Consider the following 20580-nt stretch of genomic DNA (forward strand, 5'->3'; position numbering starts at 1 on the left):
CCTCTGACCTCCAGGTATGTGAATGTAAATGGGTTCTGTGGGTACCCACGAGTCTCCCCATTACAGACATGCCCACTTTATGATAATCACATGCAGTTTGGGGTAAGTCATAGTCAAGTCAGCACACTGACACACTGACAGCTGTTGTTGCCTGTTGGGCTGCAGTTTGCCATGTTATGATTTGAGCATATTTTTTATGCTAAATGCAGTACCTGTGAGGGTTTCTGGACAATATTTGTCATTGTTTTGTGTTGGTAATTCATTTCCAGTAATAAATATATACATACATTTGCATAAAGCAGCATATTTGCCCACTCCCATGTTGATAAGAGTATTAAATACTTAACAAATCTCCCTTTATGGTACATTTTGAACGGATTGAAAGTGTGTGATTAATTTGCGATTATTCAGTTAGTTATAATCAACTTTCATGAACTGACAACACACTGTGAAAGGGTTAAAGTTGTAAGACGAGAACACGGACAATTCCCACACCGGCCGTGGTAGCGACCTGTCAATCACAAGGTAGCCCCGCCCTAAAGCATCCCCTGCTTTATGATCTATTTGACTCTAAATGGGACCATAATTTACTAAATGAACATCATGCTGTATTGAAGAAGACTTGAAACTAGGGATTGAGACCATAAACTCATGTTTACAATGTTTACTGAGGTAATAAATCAAGTGAGAAGTAGGCTCATTTTCTCGTAGACTTCTATATAATCAGACTTCTTTTAGCAACCAGAGGAGTCGCCCCCTGCTGGCTGTTAGAGAGAATGCAGGTTTAAGGCACTTCAGCATTGGTGTCACTTTTCAGACCCCGGAGATGCCCATTGGGTGGTTCTCTATACCGAAGCACACCAAGTCACTGACGTATGTTTCAGTTTCTCATGTCAGACAACGGCACAAATGAGCGTTCACAGAGTTTGGGGTGGCAGAATACATTACATCAGGGTTTTCAAAAAAAGCTCTTTTCCCCTTTTTTGTTCCACTCTGAAGAGCATTTTGAAAAGCTCAGTTTTCACAGCAGCTCTCTGTGGCGTGAAGGCCAAACAGGAGAAAAAGATGAAATGACATCAGTGAAGACGCAGTACAATCTGCATCCAGCTAAACTGAATGTACTTTATTTTAGTTCCCTATAGTCAACACTGTCACCAAGGTGACAAAGACACAGCACTGCGTACACGCTGTATGCGTGTACAGGTAGGCTTGTCACAAGTCGTGCTGACAGCTTGTGTTACAGCTTTAATAAGGACAGTAGCTTTCAACCACCCCGCCTCTCTTTAATCTCCTGTAGAAACATCTGTCTACACAGAACAAAAGCAAACTTGTTTTTGGAAATGTGTTAGTGTAACATTAATGAAAAGGATCACATGCCCTGCTTGGTAGACAGGTTTCCGGTGCTCACAGGTGCACAGAGACTCATAAACCCTTATGGCTGGTGAATAGGCCTACAGCAAAATATTGGTATTGAGAATCTGAAACTATGAGCCTCTTATCCTGTACAAATGCACTCTACTCTGTAAATAATCAGGTAATTTTGCGTCGGTGTCTTGTGCGTAGGAGCCCAGTGATTTCCATAAATCTTCCTCCGCAGCTTAAAGTGTTAAATCAACATCAATGAGTACACTGAGCACAGTTTATGATGTTCTTTTATAAATGCATTCATCTATAATTTAAACAATGTTTGCTCCCAAACAGACAAACTGAACAAGTGTAAAGTTTAGGTTATTTTGTAGGTGGGTGTTTCTGCAACTATACAGGCATTTTTAAGTCCCAGCAATGCAATTAAAATTTGCAGTGCAATGCTTGATAGATATATAGTGTTATTACCCATATTGACATGTAACAATAATTACTAAATAATGGGATTTAATACAATTTATGAAGCATTTTATGGGTCTTAATGTCACTTTTCTTCATGTCCCACAACTGCGGTCTCAATGTTGAAAGACGTCACATTAGCAAATTAAATTATAATATGATATAATTATATTACAAATGGAATTGTTTCATATATATATTACTTTACACCATATTAAAAATATTTATGATAACAAGTAATGAAAACCATAAAAAATAAACATGTTACAGATACAAATTTGAATCACTGTAATTTTGTGTAGCTGTTTAAATATATATATTCTATACTCTGATGGTTACAATTAAATTCATAGAGGTTGGTTTTTTTAATTTTTTTTTTTAATTTAGGAGAATCAAAAGTGGTCGTAGTTGCAGAAACACCCATGTATGAGAAATAAATTTTTCTGGATAATGTTAGGTGAGTGAGAGAGAAAGGATGTCTGGAAGCATCCAGACTACATGTATCTAACAGACTGAGGAACAGGAAAGCTGGATGACAGGATGAACAGCTGGCTGGGACACAAGAAGGAGGCTGGCTGACTGGAGAACAATGGAGGAAACAGGATAGTGGAAACAGCTGATGGGAAACAGGTGAACCTGATGACCGGGGAACAGGAAGCTTTACTCTCTTATTACACTCTTTAGCAACAGCTAGTGGCAGTGGCAGGAAAATACAGCTCCTCTCAGCGCATCACCCAACAGGTTTCCCCCTAATATATGTAACTTATTTCTTCATTGGATTTTGACTCAGAGAGAAATCAGAGGCTGTGCATCATAATTAGGTTTTACATATCAACCTAAATCCTGCACTGATGTGTTTCCTCGTCTCCACCTGCTCAACCTGACTCAGGTTAGGTAAGTAAGATAAAGATAGCATGCTGAATAGCCTATTCAAAGTTTTGTGTGTATTTAATTTAAAGGTTCCATATTGTAAAAAGTGAGATTTTCAGGTCTTTTATATTATAACGCAGGTTGAAGTGCTATATAAATACTGTTAAACTGTCAAAATGCTCAATATACGGAAAAATATACACAGCCCGTATTCAGAAATTGTGCGTTTGAAACAAGCCGTTCGGATTTCTGTCGATTTGTGATGTCACAAATATACGATATTTAGACCATTACACAGTTTTAAACGTAAACATTCTAAATGTGTCCCAGTTTATTTCCTGTTGCAGTGTATATAAATAGCATCAGCTGACAGGAAGTAAACATGGACCCAAACTGTTGCCTAGCAACGCAATTCCGTTGAAATGCACTGAAACGGAGCGTTTCAGACAGGGTGAATACAGGTATATTCAGGCAGACAGTATGAGGACAATAAAGTTTTTTTTTAACATTACAGCATGTAATAATGTTCTAGTAGAAACACAAAATACAAGTATGAACCTGAAAATGAGCACGATATGGGACCTTTAACGTTATATAAATTAGCTGACACAGTGTTGGATGTTTAATGTTTATGAGAGATGCTGTAGAGATGAACATTGCTTTTGTTTCATTAACAACAAATATTAGTTTGCTAGCTTATGTGGCTCATTAGCTACTTCACATTAAGAGTTGCCTGTCCACCAAACATAACATCAATTCTACCAAGTGAAGAACAAACGAAGTATAGTTGGGGCCTAAGATAGAAAACAAGTCCAGCAAATACAGAGAGCCACAACTCGGTCGTTCAGGCAACCTTTTAGTGCTGAAAATTCCCAGCAAATACCCAGGGTCGGGGGATAGTTCAGGGGAAAAGGGAAGGGAAAAAATCTGAGATTTCAAGAATAAAGTCATAATATTACGAGAAAAAAAAGTCATAATTTAATGAGAATAAAGTCATAATATTTCAAGAAAACAAAGTTGTAATATTACAAGAGTAAAGTCATAACTTTACGAGAAAATAAGTAATTTCCTCCTCCACAAAAGACGCTGTGTGGTTCTTTATTTGGAATAAACACAGTTTCTTGCACAATCTTTTCAAGGTCCTGATACTGATGATAATGTGGTGCTGATGTGCCAGAAGAAGTAGTATATTCTAGTATTTGGTTATTTGTGAAACCTAAACTAAAGTATAACTTCACAAGATGCTCCACATTCCTCATTTTCACACAGGCGGCACGCTGCTCTATTTCCACTCTAAAATAACACGTAACATTACTACTTTACAATATTATGACTTTATTCTCATAATATTACTAAATAATAAAAAAATAACAATAACTACACTGCAACTGCATTTTTATGTTAAATAGGCCTACTGTTATTGTTACATTTAATGCTCAAGAAAGAAAATTAAATAATTCGCCCCTCTGGCGTGAACTTGTGTGAATCTCTGCCATAAAGTAATATTCATCAGATTTTATTCGTTCATTAATTCTTTGCCCCTGCTTGAGTATTTTTTTTCTCTCCATTTCCCGCTCCTCTCACTCACTGAAGGCCCTTTCAGAAACAACGCGACAACATTACCACTGTGCTTGTGCCACGACAGCTTTTTACTGCAAGCCGTGCAATGCATTCTGGTATCGTGGCGGCACAATTCAAGAGACGCTGCGTCACGTCGTCCACTCCTCATTTGCATAAAGTTGAGGTCTAGCCTACTCTATGCAAATCAGGGCTGTGAGGCGCGACTCGCCGCCTCTGGAAACTCCCGAGAAAATTTTGAACTAAGCGTTGTCGATCCAAAATAAAGACAGATTCAGCAACTGTATGGCTTGTTTTCAGAAACACATTTCGGTGAGCTATTTGCGTGACATAAGAGGAGAAAGTTTCCAAACGAGCTACCATGTTGGTTCCTGTTTGAAAGCTGGGAGCAGCAGCCTACGGAGGGAAAGCATTTGTCCAATCAGGTGCCTAGTGCATTATGTCTAGTGACAGCCCATCAAGCGTCCAATGCTGGGAAGCAAGGCGATCCCTTGCGATAAAAAAACTTCCCTGCGGACACGTACCATAACTTTTGCAAGCAGCTCTCTTCCGCTTGGAAACGACATTTACACGTGCACAGCTTATACACGCTGTACAGTGCCAGAAAGATGTTGATATAACGAAGAGGAAAAAAAAGGCGAAATTCGGGAGAAAAACGTTAGAAGTGTGACCCCGGGAGGAAACTTTTTTTATTTTTTCGACATATTATACTATGGCTTTTTTTCAACATACTATACTATGACCTTTTTTTTATTTTTTCAAGATACAATGCTGACTTTTTTTCGACATACTATTGTATGACTTTTTTTTTTTTTTACATACTATACTATGACTCTTTTTCGTCATACTATACTATGACTTTTTTTTGACATACTATATTATGACTTCTTTTCGTCATACTATACTATGATGTTTTTATTTTTTCGACATACTATACTATGACTTTTTTTATATTATTTTGACATATTATACTATGACTCTTTTTCAACATACTATAGTATGACTTATTTTTTCGACATACTATACTATGACTTTTTTCGTCATACTATACTGTGACCTTTTTATTTTTCGACACACTATACTATGACTTTTTATTTTTTCGATATACTATATTTTGACTTTTTTCGACATACTGTACTATGACTTTTATTTTGTCATCATACCTTTTTTCAACATACTATACTACGACTATTTAATTTTTTCGACATACTATGCTATGGCCTTTTTTAATTTTTTCGACATACTATACTATGACTTTTTTATTTTTTTTGACATACTATACCATGCCTTTTTTCCGACATAATATACTATGACTTTTTTTAATTTTTTTATCGTACTATACTATGGCCTATTTTCAACATACTATACTACAACTATATTTTTTTTTCCGACATACTATACTATAACTCTTTTTCGACACACTATAATACGACTTTTTATTTTTTGACATACTATACCATGCCTTTTTTCCGACATAATATACTATGACTTTTTTTAGTTTTTTCGACATACTATACTATGACTTTTTTATTTTACGGCATACTATACTATGACTCTTTTTCCACATACTGTGGTATGACTCTTTTCGGACAAGTTGATGACCCTCCAATCAGCACCTGCAACAGACAACCAGGAACAACACAGCGACAGGGACACCTGGTGCATGGGAGGAAGAGGTGTTGTCACAAAGGTAATGTAGATTCAAGATGTTTATTGTCATTCCGGTTATACAAGTACAATCATATGAAATGCTGGGAGGCTTCATTAAAGGAAAAAAAGTAAATGTAAAAAGACATAAAATGAAATATAATAACAAAATATAAGAAGCAATACAAATATTCATTAAAGAGAAACAATAAAAGAGATTGCATACAAGGCAATTGGACACATTGCACAGCGGTTGGATTGTTGTGTGTGTGTGTGTGTGTGTGTGTGTGTGTGTGTGGTTTGTACTTGATTACCAGTATATGATGGGGTTTTTTTTTGGGCTCAAGCCCTCGAACACACTGCTCTTATTTGGCCACATAACATGGCTTGTTAAAAAATCCCTTCTAGGTCTAGCTTAGCTGTTTTATTTCAAAAAGAGGATAAAACTTGTTACCATAGAATTTCCTGAAGGCACCAGTTTGGATGATGGTGGTGGTGGCGGATGATCTGTGGAGCGATTGCTATGAATCTCTCAGATATGCAGAAAATTGTCTCATAAATGCAAACAAAGCCCTTACGTTACTCCTGGCAACAGATGTGCGTAAGTGGGTGTTAGACCCAAGAGATTCCTCCTTCACTTCTCTCTCTCTCTGTGCAAGTTCATTTTGTGGATATTAATTTTTCATCGCCATCCAAATTCTAATTGTGGTTGGTGTGCTGCAGGATTTAACTTGTGATTTCCCACTACTACTGCAAGAGATGGCTGGCATATTGTGTCAAATTAGATGACAATAATTAACCCGCAGGAGGAAAAGATCACAATAAACAGACCAAATTTCAAAACATTTTTTAATTACTGTTAACATAGAAGTCATCACCACAGTAGACTTTCCAGGGGCTATATATATATATAACATCATAATCTCTCTTCATTATATAGTCATAAAAACAACAATGATAACGGATGAAACCAGCTTGTCTTTGCGAGTAATGGCTCACATCCACAACTGTACACCCTGTTAAGATATCACGTCTGTCTCCGTCTCGATATGTCACGGCTTAATCTAAGAGAGCATGGGCGCATTTTGGATGTAACCCAATTGGTAGAAAAGCACTCCAATCTTAATGGAAAAACACAAAACTAAAGGTTTTAGCAGTAAAATGTACTGCAGTATAAAAAATATGGTGTCTGTCACAGTGTCTCAGCATTTAAGCAATACTGTAGTTGAGCTACATCTAGCTTTTTCATAATAACTTGGGGGGGGGGGTTTACGCTACACGAAAAAGTTTATCTCAGGTTTCAAAATTTCCTCTGAGCGGTAGTGGAGTAATCCCAAAAATAAAATACTCTAGTATTTAGTACAATTACTGCAAATATACCCGACTTTATAACTTCACAAATCCGCCTGATCCAAATGGTCCCCTGATTTGCTATAAACAGACACATTTCACAAAAAAACATTTTTTTGGATGACAGTCTGGTTTCCACTGTTGATGATTCACCCACTCTGCACTTTCTGGCATCGGCGTGTTAAATACAGAATCCTTCAAAGAGTGGTGGATATACATGACAGACACTGCTGGTGAAGGAAGGAAGGGAGTGGGAGGACTAAAAAAAAAAAGCCATCGAGCTCGACTGGTTGGCAGTAAAGATCAGTGACGGCGTGAAAAATTGTAGAATTTGCAGGAATTACCGAAGCGAATCGTGACAAGATTCCATTGAAACATTGAAACCACTATGGTATGAACGCTGGAAAAGAAAACACTGCATTTGTATTAGTCTCGGATCTTGTTGAATTTATTAAATCCATACACAGTGAATACTTTTCAGAGTGTATTTCGTCAGTACTGGGCCTAATCTCTGCAGGTTAGCAGCTGTGGGTGAAAACTCTGACAGAATATGAAAGGAAGCACACACAGACATTACACAGACTGTAATTTAATTCTAATCTATAAACTATATTCGGAAAGCAATCAGCAATTCTATCAGTTGAGAGCAGCAAAACTAAACCAAACTAAACTTATCCAGCTAATTTTATCTCTGTAGCTTAGCTTCATAGCTTTAAACTTTGTGATGAATGGATGGCCTTTGGCTTACAAATCCAGGTGGACAACTGACTCTTATTACGGTACATCTGGACCAAACACCAATACATCCTTTGTCAGTCTAAATGCAGTTGAGTTTCACTAGTGACGTTTACAGAATCGGCACAGGAGCTGCATCTGATTTTACTTGCAGTTCAGCAGTAAAATTACCCAAATTAGTTTTATTAAGAACTAGGGATGCACCGATAGCACTTTTTTTCAGACCGAGTACAAGTACAAGTACTTACATTTTGGTACTCGCCGATACCGAGTACCGATACGAGTACTTCTCTGTGCCAAAATACCCTCGTTAACAGCCAGCTGGAGGGTGTGAGCGACACACGACAGGCTGAGAAGTCCCGCATACGAGGCGGTGCGCCGCGACCGGCTGTAGGTCGACTTGGAAAGGCTCGGGGCAAAGGTGGCTCGCGGCCGCAGCTTTACAGCGCTGCCCGCCCGGACATCACCGCACCGTGACGGGCTCCCTACTCCCGATGCGACTGTCGACCGGGGCCCCAACCGCGTTGTGCAGTGGTCCGCGTAAAAGACGCCAGGAGTCTGTGGCGTTGTCTGCAACCCACCCGACCCGTCTTGAAACACGGACCAAGGAGTCTAATGCACGCACGAGTCAGAGGATGCAAGCAAAACCCTGTGGCACAATGAAAGTGAGGGCCAGCGCGCTGGCTGAGGTGGGATCCCGGCCCAGCGGAGCCGGGAGCACCACCAGCCCGTCTGGCCTGCAACATCGGGGAGGTGGAGCGTGAGGACCCAAAAGATGGTGACGAGAGGTTAACGTTGCGCTGCTGTAAAGTGGTATCGGTGCCGTTGTATTCAAGCTGTTTTGCGAGTACGAGTATGAGTACGAGTACATGAGCACAGTATCGGACCCGATACCCGATACTGGTATCGGTATCGGTGCATCCCTATTAAGAATAAAGCGTGAATGGTTACCTCACCACAGATTTGTGTATCTTTAAACATCAACTTACTCCCTTTAGTGCAGGGTGGCTTTGTACTGGTATATCTTAATGCAGTGGTGCATGCTGTCAGACACAGCTAGTTGGCCCTCAGGTAGCAGGGTCAGTCCACGTGGACTACTCAAGCCCTGGGTCACTATCGGCCACCCCACTCCCTGTGCTGGGTATAACAGGACTCTGTGCTGCTCCCCCCAGTCCGCTACCAGCACATTACCATCTGCATCTATAGAGATGCCCCACGGGCAGGCGAGGACTGGTCCCATACCAGAACATACACCCAAAACTCTCACCGTGTTCCAGCCTGGTTCCAGCACTTTGATGCAAGGGACGCCGCCCGTTTCATTGCCCCTTTCAGACACAGCTACCATGCCCGAGCTCAAGCAAGCTGCCACTAAATAAGGCCGGTGGAATCCAGTCACCACTGTGCGCTCAAGACGGGAGCCGGTCTTCAGGTCGAGCTTTAGGGCGACAAGTGTACCTTTCCGGATGTCGGCTACCAAGAACTCATCCAGCCTGGTTACGGTCACGCCCCTGGGAGCCTCAAGCTCATCTTTTGCAGATCCCAACCCCGACCCTCCAAAGGTCTGGAGCAGGCGACCATGGCGGCTGAAGACGAGCAGGGCCCGCTCTGCTGCACAGCTTAGTGCAATCAAACCCTTAGCATTGACGGCAATGTCAAAGTAGTTTCGACATCGTCTGGCAGAGCCGTCAGAAGTTGGGGAGGTCACTTGCTGGAGGACATTACCCCGGAGGTCAGTCACCTGTTTCAAAATTAGATTCAGTTGTATCATTGGTGGCAATTTAATTTGCTATAGTACACGTACTGTATGTTGTATGAAAGACGTTTAACACAACACATACCTGAACACGTGCATTTCCGCAGTCCACTGTATAGAGCAGGCCCTGTGGCGTGGCATGGATACCACTTGGCAGCGTAAGGTCAGCTCGACCCGAACCCTGCTTCCCAAACTGCCTGATCAGATGGACTCCTCTGGGGTTGAATGCTGTCAAAGACAAGTCTCCCTCCTCCTCCAACTCCACCAGGGCTGGCTCTCCTCTCTCTCCTCTGCCTCTCTTTGGCTCTTGAGAGGAACCATCTATGACAGACATGGATAAAGACCTAGCCACCAGGGGTTGTTTAGAGCTAGCCATTTTCTTCTGTGGCTGGTGCAGACTTCTATATGTAGGGTACGAGAGAGTCTGCCCCATGTCAGACACCCTAGCCCCCCTACTGTGAGTTGGGGAGGTTGAGCTCGACGTGGAGTTGAAGTTGCTACACTTGACGCTCCACAGTCCTACGTGCTCATTCGTCCCACCGCTGATCATCGGGCGAGTCTTGTGTGTCAAATCCACTGCAGACTTTGATAGACGGCAATTGTGGTTCAAAGAGCCTCTGTTCATGCTGTAGTCATGAGGTGGGCTAACGATGAAAGTATAGCTGGAGTCAAGGCTGTCTGTTGGGGATGGTGCTCGGCCACTGTCACCATGTGTCCCTAAAGAGTGTTCGTCGGAGGACTGGCTTAGTCGAGAGTGAGGTCGTCCCCTGGAGGTGAGGTCTTGGCAGCTTTGGCTGGTCAGAGGCTCTCTTGGAGTCATCCTGGGAGATGTGAGGGCACTGTTGCCGTACCTCAAAAGTCTACTATTGGAATCTTGTCCCACTTTTCCTCTATCTCCACCCTGGCTGTCTAAACTCGAGCAGTGACTCAGCTTAGCATGCTCCCGTCTTCGTTCAGGTGAGGGGGACAGCTTCCTACCAGAGACCGCAGTAATCGATTTCCTTGGACTCCTGGGAGAGTAGTGCTTTCCATTACTATTCATCTTGTACACCTGCTCCTTGCCTTCGGTATCCATGTTTTTAAGTACCGTAGGGACAGCCAGAAATATGTCCTCCGCTTCCGGCTGAAAGGAGGCTGACTCCATCTCGTCATCCTGGGATGACTCCCAGTCAGACTGCTCACACTTCGGAAGCCAGCGGCATATCTTTGTCGAAGAGAGGTTTTGTTCCTCCTCTGATTCCAGATCACTTCGGGTAGAAAGACTGATTTTTCTGACAACCCTGCCTGTCGGTGAGGTCCACCCATGTCCGAGGGTGCTTTTCTCTCCTCCAGCAGCTTGATGGTTTGTGTCTTCACACTGCATCTCCTGGGAATGGAGAGCACACCGCTGCCCCTGTGGCCCACAACCTCCGACATGCAGGCACAGGCTTTGTTCTTGCACACGAATATCTCCGAAGTTGACAGCATTAGGTTGGGAGCTGGGTTTGAAGTTCACTTTCTTTAGGGCAACTGAGACTTCCCACGGTTGCAGGAACTCTGTAACGTCCTTCAGCAGCTGGTTTGGCCCACCATCATCCAGAAATGACTGTTGACCAACGTCCTGAATCTGTTGCTGAAGTTGAGCCAGTTTACGGAGCCTTTGGTCCAACAGGGACTGGCTGACCCGGGCTGCCGCCATGTTCTCCCTCTGGACCTGCTCCAGATGCTGCTGAGTGTCCCGATGGTCCTGCTCCACCCTCTCCAGCAGACGCCGCTCTTCTCTGCGCGCTCCTAGGATGGCCCGCTCTAGACCCCGCTTCACCGATTCTGTCTCCGTCACATGACGCACTAGTATGCGACGCAGCTCTGCCTCTGCCTGTGCAAGGTCGCCCCGTGCCTGTGCTGCCCAGCATGGAGGGGACTGAGGCAGGAGAGCAGGGGAAAGACCGTCTGACTGACGATCAGGACTGGGGCTGTGGACTGGGATAGGGGAGGAGGAATTGCTACCCAAAGGAGTTCCCACAAACATCATGATGGATCGATGGATTATTTTCTAGCATTCAATTTGAGTTCCTACAGAGAGACATAATAAAGGGAAAGAGAAGATAAATGCACACATAAACAACAATATCTTGGACATAATAAATGCCTGAACCACAGTATATCAGGTAATTCAAACTTTAACATGAAGAGTAATATTATAATGAATACAAAATGATTGTGATATTATGCTGGTACAACACCTATTGTTTTTGTGCAGAGCCCCCAACATATTTTTTTAACAGCATTACCTCAACGTGACACATGCCCAACAAATACTCAAATGAGCTAAACTAGAATGAGCCCTTCATATCTACATAGGGAGTGGGTCCTCTTCACAGAGTCCGCCATGTTTCTGCAGTAGCCCAGAACGGACAAACCAAACACTGGCTCTAGTGAGAGCTTTTTTTGAATTTATGTTACCTGAAGGGCACCGTAGTTCTCCGAAACCCTCGTGAAACTGCGGTAACGTGAGCCCCAGAGTGCAGAACCGCGGTAACGCCAGCCGCCGTCTGACTTCCGCTGCTTTGCACTCGGCGGCTCATGTTACATCAGTCTTGGAAAAGGAGGAGTGAGCGGACTGGTACTCATTTGGTTGCAATCTGCAACCACACCACTAGATGCCGCCAAATCCTACACACTGTACCTTTCAGATAGCTTACCATGTAAAACTGTGTGGTCCACAAATGTATAAGGTATGGTTATCAGGTGTGGCCCACTCATATAGCCCCATTAAATATTGTTTAGTTCAAAATGGGATCTGAAAACTCTTTATGAGGTACGTTTTGAGGCTGTAAGTTGTGGTGTTGTAGTATCATACAGTAGTATGCAGTATATTGAGTGGTGTTCCTGTGCTAACCATTGTGGTATAGTGACATCCTGATTGGAAACATTTCACTACAATGAAAATGACTATCATGGGACGTGATTCGTGATACACTTAATCAAAGAATGCAGTTTACCAAATCTGACACACTCTAATTCAGCCTGACAAAGGTGATTGAACAACCACTTTTCTTGACTGTGTGCACCAGATAGATCCTTTTATTATAGAGCCATTTTTATGCTGCCAAGAGAACAGATGCTTATGAAAAGGTGATAACAGCTATGAAGGAAGGCCATAAGAGAGATGAGTCTGTAGGCAGAGAGAGGTAGCGTAGAGGAAGAAGAAAAGTTTTACACAGAGAACTCTATTAGCATTTCAAATGGAGGCAGACAGCCAGAAGCATCCAGAGTGAGGGCGAGAGTGGGAGGTAAAGAGACAGCCCAAGTGTCAACACAACAATACTTCTCAACTCCCCAGTTCTGCAAACAGACCCCGCTTTGATATTTTATTCATGAGAAGAACAAAGTGATGTGGAGAAACGGCAGTGAAAGACGTCTGTCCTCTGTGTGATGTATTGTGATTATACTGGAACCCCAGGGAGCCATCATATAATAAACACAAAGTAGCATTCTTACCGGGAATACGTGAGGAAGTTTATGGCCCCAAACATTTTTTCATGTATAGGAACGGGTACTTTTGCCAGTCCTGTGCATGAATACTAAACACTGCTTTTATTTGCTACTTTATAGTTTGACAAGTATTTCTAAAAATGGAAGAAAGGAGCTACTTTAAAACCCTCTGAGAGCCGTGGGATCGCGGGCAATCCCGACCGACTTTACTGTCTTTGAGGGGGCTGTAGCAGGTTCAGTTTTAGAGCTAGATTGAAGGTACAGATATCATATGAAACTAAGAGGCCAAAGGAATGTTCCAAGCATGTTATGCTAGCCCGTCGGGAAGGAGGCTAAGTAACGCTCCAAAGTTGGGCTAAATTTTGGCGAGGAAAAACGGTCATGTCAATTTTCAAAAGGGGTCCTGTGACCTCTGACCTCAAGATATGTGAATGAAAATGGGTTCTATGAGTACCCACGAGTCTCCCCTTTACAGACATGCCCACTTTATGATAATCACATGCAGTTTGGGGCAAAAACCATGCAGTTTTTGCATGCATTATAAATGTCAATCTTCTTATCTTGTTGGTTTCTTATTCTGTCAAGAAGACACATCAAGGTCGATATTATTCACTATTATAATAAATTATTAGTTCTGCATATTCATGGAAAAAAAATATGAGATGCATTTCTAGGGGATTCAGTGACCCCCTGAACCAACACCTATGGTTATAATAAAGAAAGGAGAACAATCGGTGGAAAGTAATTGGTGTACCATACAAAACACTGTGCAGCTGTACAGTATGTGTATATAGAAGTACACTGTGTAGTTGATCTATAAAATTCAGTGGCACTAGAGTTTTCAGTGCCTGGCTATAAATACAGGCTACCTCCCTTTCACTGACTGAATGTGAAACTCTTTAGAAATGTTGGAGCTCTGCAGGTCGACGAGTGTATCAGTGAGCTTTGGTACATTTGGTTGAGTGTTTCTTTGTGTTATGGTGCACCCTTTTGGCTGACAAGAAAGTGTTTTCCCACACATAAAGCCTTTTTCAACCAAATAGTTAAAAATACTGTACTACTACTGTTGACATTCAATAGTTTTGTCAAAGGGGAGTAGATGTTGGAGAAGAAAAAGAAAGAGAGGAAGAAGCTATTACTTTCTCTGTATTTAAAAATGCCATAAATCTTACACACCGGTAGAGACGCAAAATATTAAACTGAAGCAAACCTTCTTGTCTCTTGTCTAAGTTATTAATCCTAAACTGACCCTATTTTTAAACCATAAACCTAAATGGTAGGTACTCTTATTTGGCATCTTGATCCTGGCCTTATTTCCCCTCTATACCCGACCATGTATGGAGGACCACAAGAGTCACGGAAATAGTAATAAAGCATTTGATTGATTAATAACTAATTGTACAATAAAAATAGGCATTAATACATTTGTTTACAAATTAGTTGTTAATCTATGAATAAACAGACTAAATTACAAAGTGATTAATTATTTGACATTTTAATGGGCAATAATAATAACAATTATAAAAAGAGTTTACAAATAAAATATGAATCTTTCAATAAATAGTTCAAATTAAGAAAGGATTTACAAAAACACCATAAAACACTCATTAAGTACATCATTCAAAAATACATTAATGAATTCATAAATAAATAATGGAATTTAAAATCTATTTGAAAATGCAGTTTAAAAAGAGAAATAAGTAACTGGATTCACAAATTGAACTAAGAATACAGATTTTAATCAGGCATTTAAAAGGGCAACTTCATTTTGCATTGGCATTAGCATTTCCCTGCTGCTATTGCTAAATCCATAACCTATTGGGTTTGCTGAGTCATTTAGCTTAGAGTAGCTAAATGACTCAGCAAAATTAATAATTAATTTGTTATTGTATTTTTTAAATGATGTACTTATTGACTGTTTTAATTTGAACTATTTATTGATGGATTCATATTTTATTTGTAAACTCTTTTTATCATTCTTCTTTTTGTTGCCTTAATTATTTATAATAATAATAATATTACTTAATTATTAATTTAGTCAATTTATTCATAGATTAATGGATTTATTTGTAAACAAATGTTTTAATGCATATTTGTATAGTAAAATTATTTATTAATCAAGTAAATGCTTTATTACTATTTCTGTGACTCTTGTGGTCCTCCATAACTGGAACCCTAACCCCAATCAAATTGTGCATGGCACTATGGGTAGTGATTTTTCTTGGCTTTGCACTTTGATTGTCATAACCCCGAATGCTGTACATCTAATTAATGTTTTAAAGGGACTATTTGTAACTTTCAGAAATGCTTCTTAACAGCGACACCTGTGGCCGTGAAATCAACGAAAGTCAGCATCGGGCTCGCGCTTGCTCGCTCTCAATATACCTGAACGAGCATCACTCAAAACAGTGAGGCAACACACGTCAGCTAAAACCACAATATCACTCTATATTTCAGCTGCTTGGCAGTAATGTTAGCTGACCAGACGAAGGTCTCTCCATGAACATGATTTAGATCTGATCTTAGTGTTGGCTTTTCCTGCCTCAGCGCAGGCTGATGCAGCGGGGCTCTGCAGCGTGTCTCCCGGTCGGTAACAAGAAGATAGCGTTACTAGCTGAGGAGCTCTGTAACTTCACAAGACACGGGAAACCTCTGTTGGTCTGGAGGAGCTGCAGCAGTTATTTCTGCACAAACGTCCCCTGTACATTCACTAGATATTCTCAGAGCTAAACTAACTCTTCTGCAGTGTGGAGTGAGCGCGCGTTCACGTCTAGAGGTGGAGCGAGCTGAGAACGCGAGCGCTGTCTGAGTGAAGGCAGGCAGGCAGAGGAGGAGAGGCAGCGGCCACACGCAAATGCGCATATGCGAGCGCGCATGTGTGGCGACCCGCTACATTTATACGCTTAAAAAGTTACAAACAGTCCCTTTAAATGTTCACTTTTCAGCGATATACATCTTTACCCTGATCACTGGAGTTAACTGACTGCACCATCACAGAAAGTGCCATTGCTGATGTTGGACACCATGATGGTTTGACTGAGCTGCTGTCAACTCCATAAAAGTCTCCTTGTGGGTGAGTTTGGATTGTGTATCCTTTTGGTGTTTATGTCCTGTTTAGCTTGATGTTTAACCCTCTTTTCTGTTGATTTTAGTTCAGTGTTGAGTAGGCAGAAAGACATCTAACAAAGGGGTAGCGCCTGGTAGGGGCCTTCTGGTTTGGGTGTTAGCATGGGTACCCGGCTCTGGGTTGAGCAGGGATGAGCCAACAACTAGAGGAGCAGTTGATGTGGTAGTTGAGGGAGTGTATTTAATATATTTGAATTAGTGTGGCATTTGTATAAATGCTGGGGTGACTTTGTAACCTTTTAACATACTGGTACTTCTCTTAATGGTGTTGTCCATGGTCAGACCGTTTAAGAGAATATACTGCATGCATATAGCTTGTCTATCTCTTGTATGACTACTACTTCTGTAATTCTTTCTTTCTTTATTTGTTTATATATATATATATATATATATATATGTATATTCTAATGAGCCTTCATGTGACAAAGGAAGGGGAGCCACATCTGATTGGCTTGTTGAATCACATGTTTTCTGATGTAGACAGCCCACAAAAACCTTAACTTATTTCAGTTTGTGGGTTGGTAGGTACTCCAGATACCCAAATGTATGTATGTATGTATGTGCACAAGCACCGAAAGAGTGAGTCCCCTTTAAGTAGCCTACTGTAAGTCTGCTGCAGTATAAGTTACTGAACACATTACAATTTTCTATTCTTCATATGAGTTACTTGAGAACATTTTTGTTGACTTTTACTTGGTTTATTTTCATTGTGGTGTAGCTGCTTGTATTTATGGGATGGATTTTGGTGTAGTGAAGTTATATTTATGTAGGACAGATAAGCGACCGGTGTATCTGAGGAACCGGTGCCAGTCCCATCTCTTTGTGTCCACAGACCAAGTTTCCACTCACATTACCAAACTACATTATAGATGAGGAGGGTCCAGTTGCTCATTATGTGAGTGCTGTGGGATAACTGGGTCATGTTAGGAAAACAGTCAATGAGCAAACTAGAGTTACTGCATGTGTGTCTCAAAAAAAATAAGACTAATCTTTGGAAGTACTCAAACGATATTGTAAAATTGTAATATTTGTTTAAAAAAAAAAAAAGCCCCTTTTCATGTTTTTCACACGAAATAAAAATGAAATCAAGGAGTGCTCAATCAAGTTATAATAAAACCATTGAATTCTGAGTGATAAAAAAACAACACGTGTCTTACCTGCAGTCAGGTACCAGCGCTGTTATGACCCCATGCTCTGCTCGTCTTCACCACATCTCCCTACTCCCTCAGTTTTTACCCATCAGCCTCTGGCCCTCCCTCTGTGCCGTTTCCCCTCTTGTTGGCTGTTGCTAGGAGACCGCCAAGCCGACTCCAGTTTCCTCTGTATGCAAACTCAGAATGTGCATCCACAGTTGATATTTTATTCTTGGTCTTCAAGCTGTGTACTTCATGGCTTACTTGGAATCCGCCTGCTGTGTTTTAGAGAATACCACTTGAAAGAATAAACAGTTAGAGCAGGGAGCAAATGTATTGATAGCACAAACCACTTGAGAGGAACCAACAATCCTTTATGTTGTGAAATACACCTATGAGCTTTTGTGCAGAAATTGCATGGAAGAAGTGTTCCCGTTATGGTTTTATTGTAGGTGTTTACTTGGCCATCTGCATTGAGCATTGATTTCTAGGGTCGGTTAGCAGGCGGTCTTAGTGTTTGGCACATATTCAGTTCCTTCTGCGTGGACTTTATATGCATATCTCAGTGATGTACTGGTGCTGAAACTAACAGTTATTTACTTTACATGTCAGCAAATAGTGAAAAATGCCCGTCATAAGTTCCCAGACTCTACGGTGACGTCTCCTAATATCTCCCAAACCCAAAGGTTTCGTTTACTGTTACAGGAAACCAGCAAATATTCATATTTGGGAGGCGGTAATAAATTCATTTATGCATTAAAAAAGTACTTAAAGCGGCAGTAGGCAGTATATTTTTGGCATCATTGGGCAGAAATTCCATAATAACCTTTCAGCATATTGTAATTCAAGTGTTCTGAGAGACTTCCGCACATCCTCATGGCTCTGTTTTCAGGCCCATGACGGGAGACTTTGCAGGTCATTTCAGAGAGAGAGAGAGAGCGTTCCTATTGGCTGTTCATTCAAAGGAGGCAGCTGTCAATCACTCGCGAACTCCGATCAAATGGTCAAACTAGGCAGCGCTGATCAAATATGAATCAATATTCTGTTACTGTAATGCCTATTTCTCTCCTCAAATGTTTCCAGAATCATCTTGTAGTGTACTGTTTAGCTGTAGAATGAGAACGTTTGCTCCGGCTGGTGGGCGGTGCTTGGTATTTTCTCAACTGATCTCAACATGGCTGCCGGGTCACAAACTTTCTCATTTTACAGCTAAACAGTACACTACAAGATGTTTCTGACAATATTTGAGGAGAGAAATAGGCATTACAGTAACAGAATATTGATTCATATTTGATCAGCGCTGCCTAGTTTGACCATTTGATCGGAGTTCACCAGTGATTGACAGCTGCTCAGAGATGGCAAGGCTCCAGCTCGGCTCTGATTGGTTGTTTTCCTCCGGTCTGTGAAATCTTGCAGATGCCATTAGGAGCACCGGAGGACACCAGAGGAACATGATTTTTTTTTTCAGATTACCTGTCTCATGTACTACTGTTAGGATATAGTGACCGTTTTATAAAAATAACTTTTTTTAAATCATATTTGCTCCATTTCTACCCACTGCAGCTTTAAAGGTGCTAAATGCGAGATTAAGAGTATTTCAATTGACTCCACACGGTTCTCAACATGGCGGCAGCTGAGCCAGCTCGCAGCTTACGACACTAACAGTGAAAACAACGGCAACAGCGCTGACAGAGATAACAGTGTTTACCTGAGGTGGGTTTGTTCCACGCTTCTGCAATGACGCCGTCTGTAACCACCTTATGAGAGCAGTGCAGAGCGTTGGCTGTGAGCCACCCATCGTGCCATGCTCACATGCACTAAAAAGGCATGCACGGCCGGCCCGGCTATGTCAACAAAGCACAGAGAAGCTCTGATTACACCACGCACAGAGGGAGAGCGACTTCATTCTCTGCTCAGGTAGACATTACTCCGCTATATCTTTACAGACAATAGTTGTTTGCTGCTATATTAATGCTCTAGATATATTGAGAACATTTAAATCTGAATTGTTGCAGGTTGATTTAATTTTGCTATATATATATTTATTATCAATTAATCTCCTAATTATTTTCTCCATTAATTGTTTGGTCTGTAAAATGTCCAAAAATTGTGAAAAATGACCATCACAATTTTGCATGTCTTGTTTTGTCAAACCAAATAATATTAAGTTTACAGTTACATAAAACAGAAAAGCAGCAAATACTCTCATTGGAGAAGCCGGAATATGGAATATACATATACGGCAATTCTTCTTAAAAAAATGCCTTGAAAGGAGTATGAAAATAGTTGCAGAATATTTGTAACGGATTACTCGACTTATAGTTTTAGCTCTAAATATGATCCTGGTTTCTGATGGTGGGTGCATCAGTGCAGGTGTGTCTCTGGCTCCTCGACATCCATCAGCTCTCAGTCATTTTTTAGTCTATGGTTTACGGTTGCCTGGACACTGCTGCATTTATCACTCTGCTGTTTTTCTTCTTCATCAGTAATGGAATATGAGAACAAGAGTGACAAGAATTCTTAATTTATCACCACATTACCGGTGTCAAGACATCATTACATTGTGTAATTCCTATATATTTAGCTTTATTTAACTACTGCATAGCTGGAGTCAAAGATTCGCCTGCACACACATGGCAAAGATCAGAAACCTGATAAGGTGTTATACGACACAGTATCTTTGTTTCTATTACAATAAACCTCTTTCTCAAACTATGGACTTCTTTGGGTTTCTGAATCCAGGATGTGTTAATGTATAAACATGATACTACAAAACCCTTAAAATGAGATACTAGTGTGCAGGTAAAAATGCTTAATACATGCTGGGATGGGCTCCAGCACCCCAAATTGATAAATAATAAATGAACACCGCTTAGTGTTTGTGCAGCGACCATGTTAACATGCTTACTAGTTAGTGTTTTCAAGTCTTTTACCACAGCGGTTCCTGACATCATCAGATGAGGTCTATTACACACAATAATATATATTTAAACTTAAAGGGGACATATCATGAAAAACTCACTTTTTCAGTGCTTGTGCACATACATACATTTGGGTATCATGAGTGCATACCAACCCACAAACTGTGAA

General features: G+C 41.1%; 1 protein-coding gene across 1 annotated transcript; it reads right to left on the reverse strand.

The window, feature by feature from the left end:
* Positions 1 to 6800: 6800 nt before the first annotated feature.
* Positions 6801 to 17681, reverse strand: LOC141782291 (uncharacterized). The gene is made up of 3 exons (XM_074658440.1): positions 17515 to 17681; positions 9843 to 11809; positions 6801 to 9742 (listed from the first exon to the last, which is right to left on the reverse strand). The coding sequence occupies exons 2-3, from the start codon at positions 11766 to 11768 to the stop codon at positions 8999 to 9001; spliced, it is 2670 nt and encodes an 889-aa protein (XP_074514541.1). The 5' UTR covers positions 11769 to 11809; positions 17515 to 17681; the 3' UTR covers positions 6801 to 8998.
* Positions 17682 to 20580: the final 2899 nt, after the last annotated feature.

Source organism: Sebastes fasciatus, chromosome 14, assembly GCF_043250625.1.
Source record: "Sebastes fasciatus isolate fSebFas1 chromosome 14, fSebFas1.pri, whole genome shotgun sequence".
NCBI lineage: Eukaryota > Metazoa > Chordata > Actinopteri > Perciformes > Sebastidae > Sebastes > Sebastes fasciatus.

Excerpts from the sequence above, each read along its gene's own strand:
- LOC141782291 (XM_074658440.1), bottom strand. The coding sequence starts at position 11,768 with ATGATGTTTGTGGGAACTCCTTTGGGTAGCAATTCCTCCTCCCCTATC. Across the intron at positions 9,743-9,842 it reads GCGGAAATGCACGTGTTCAG|GTGACTGACCTCCGGGGTAA; the intron begins GTATGTGTTGTG and ends ATTTTGAAACAG.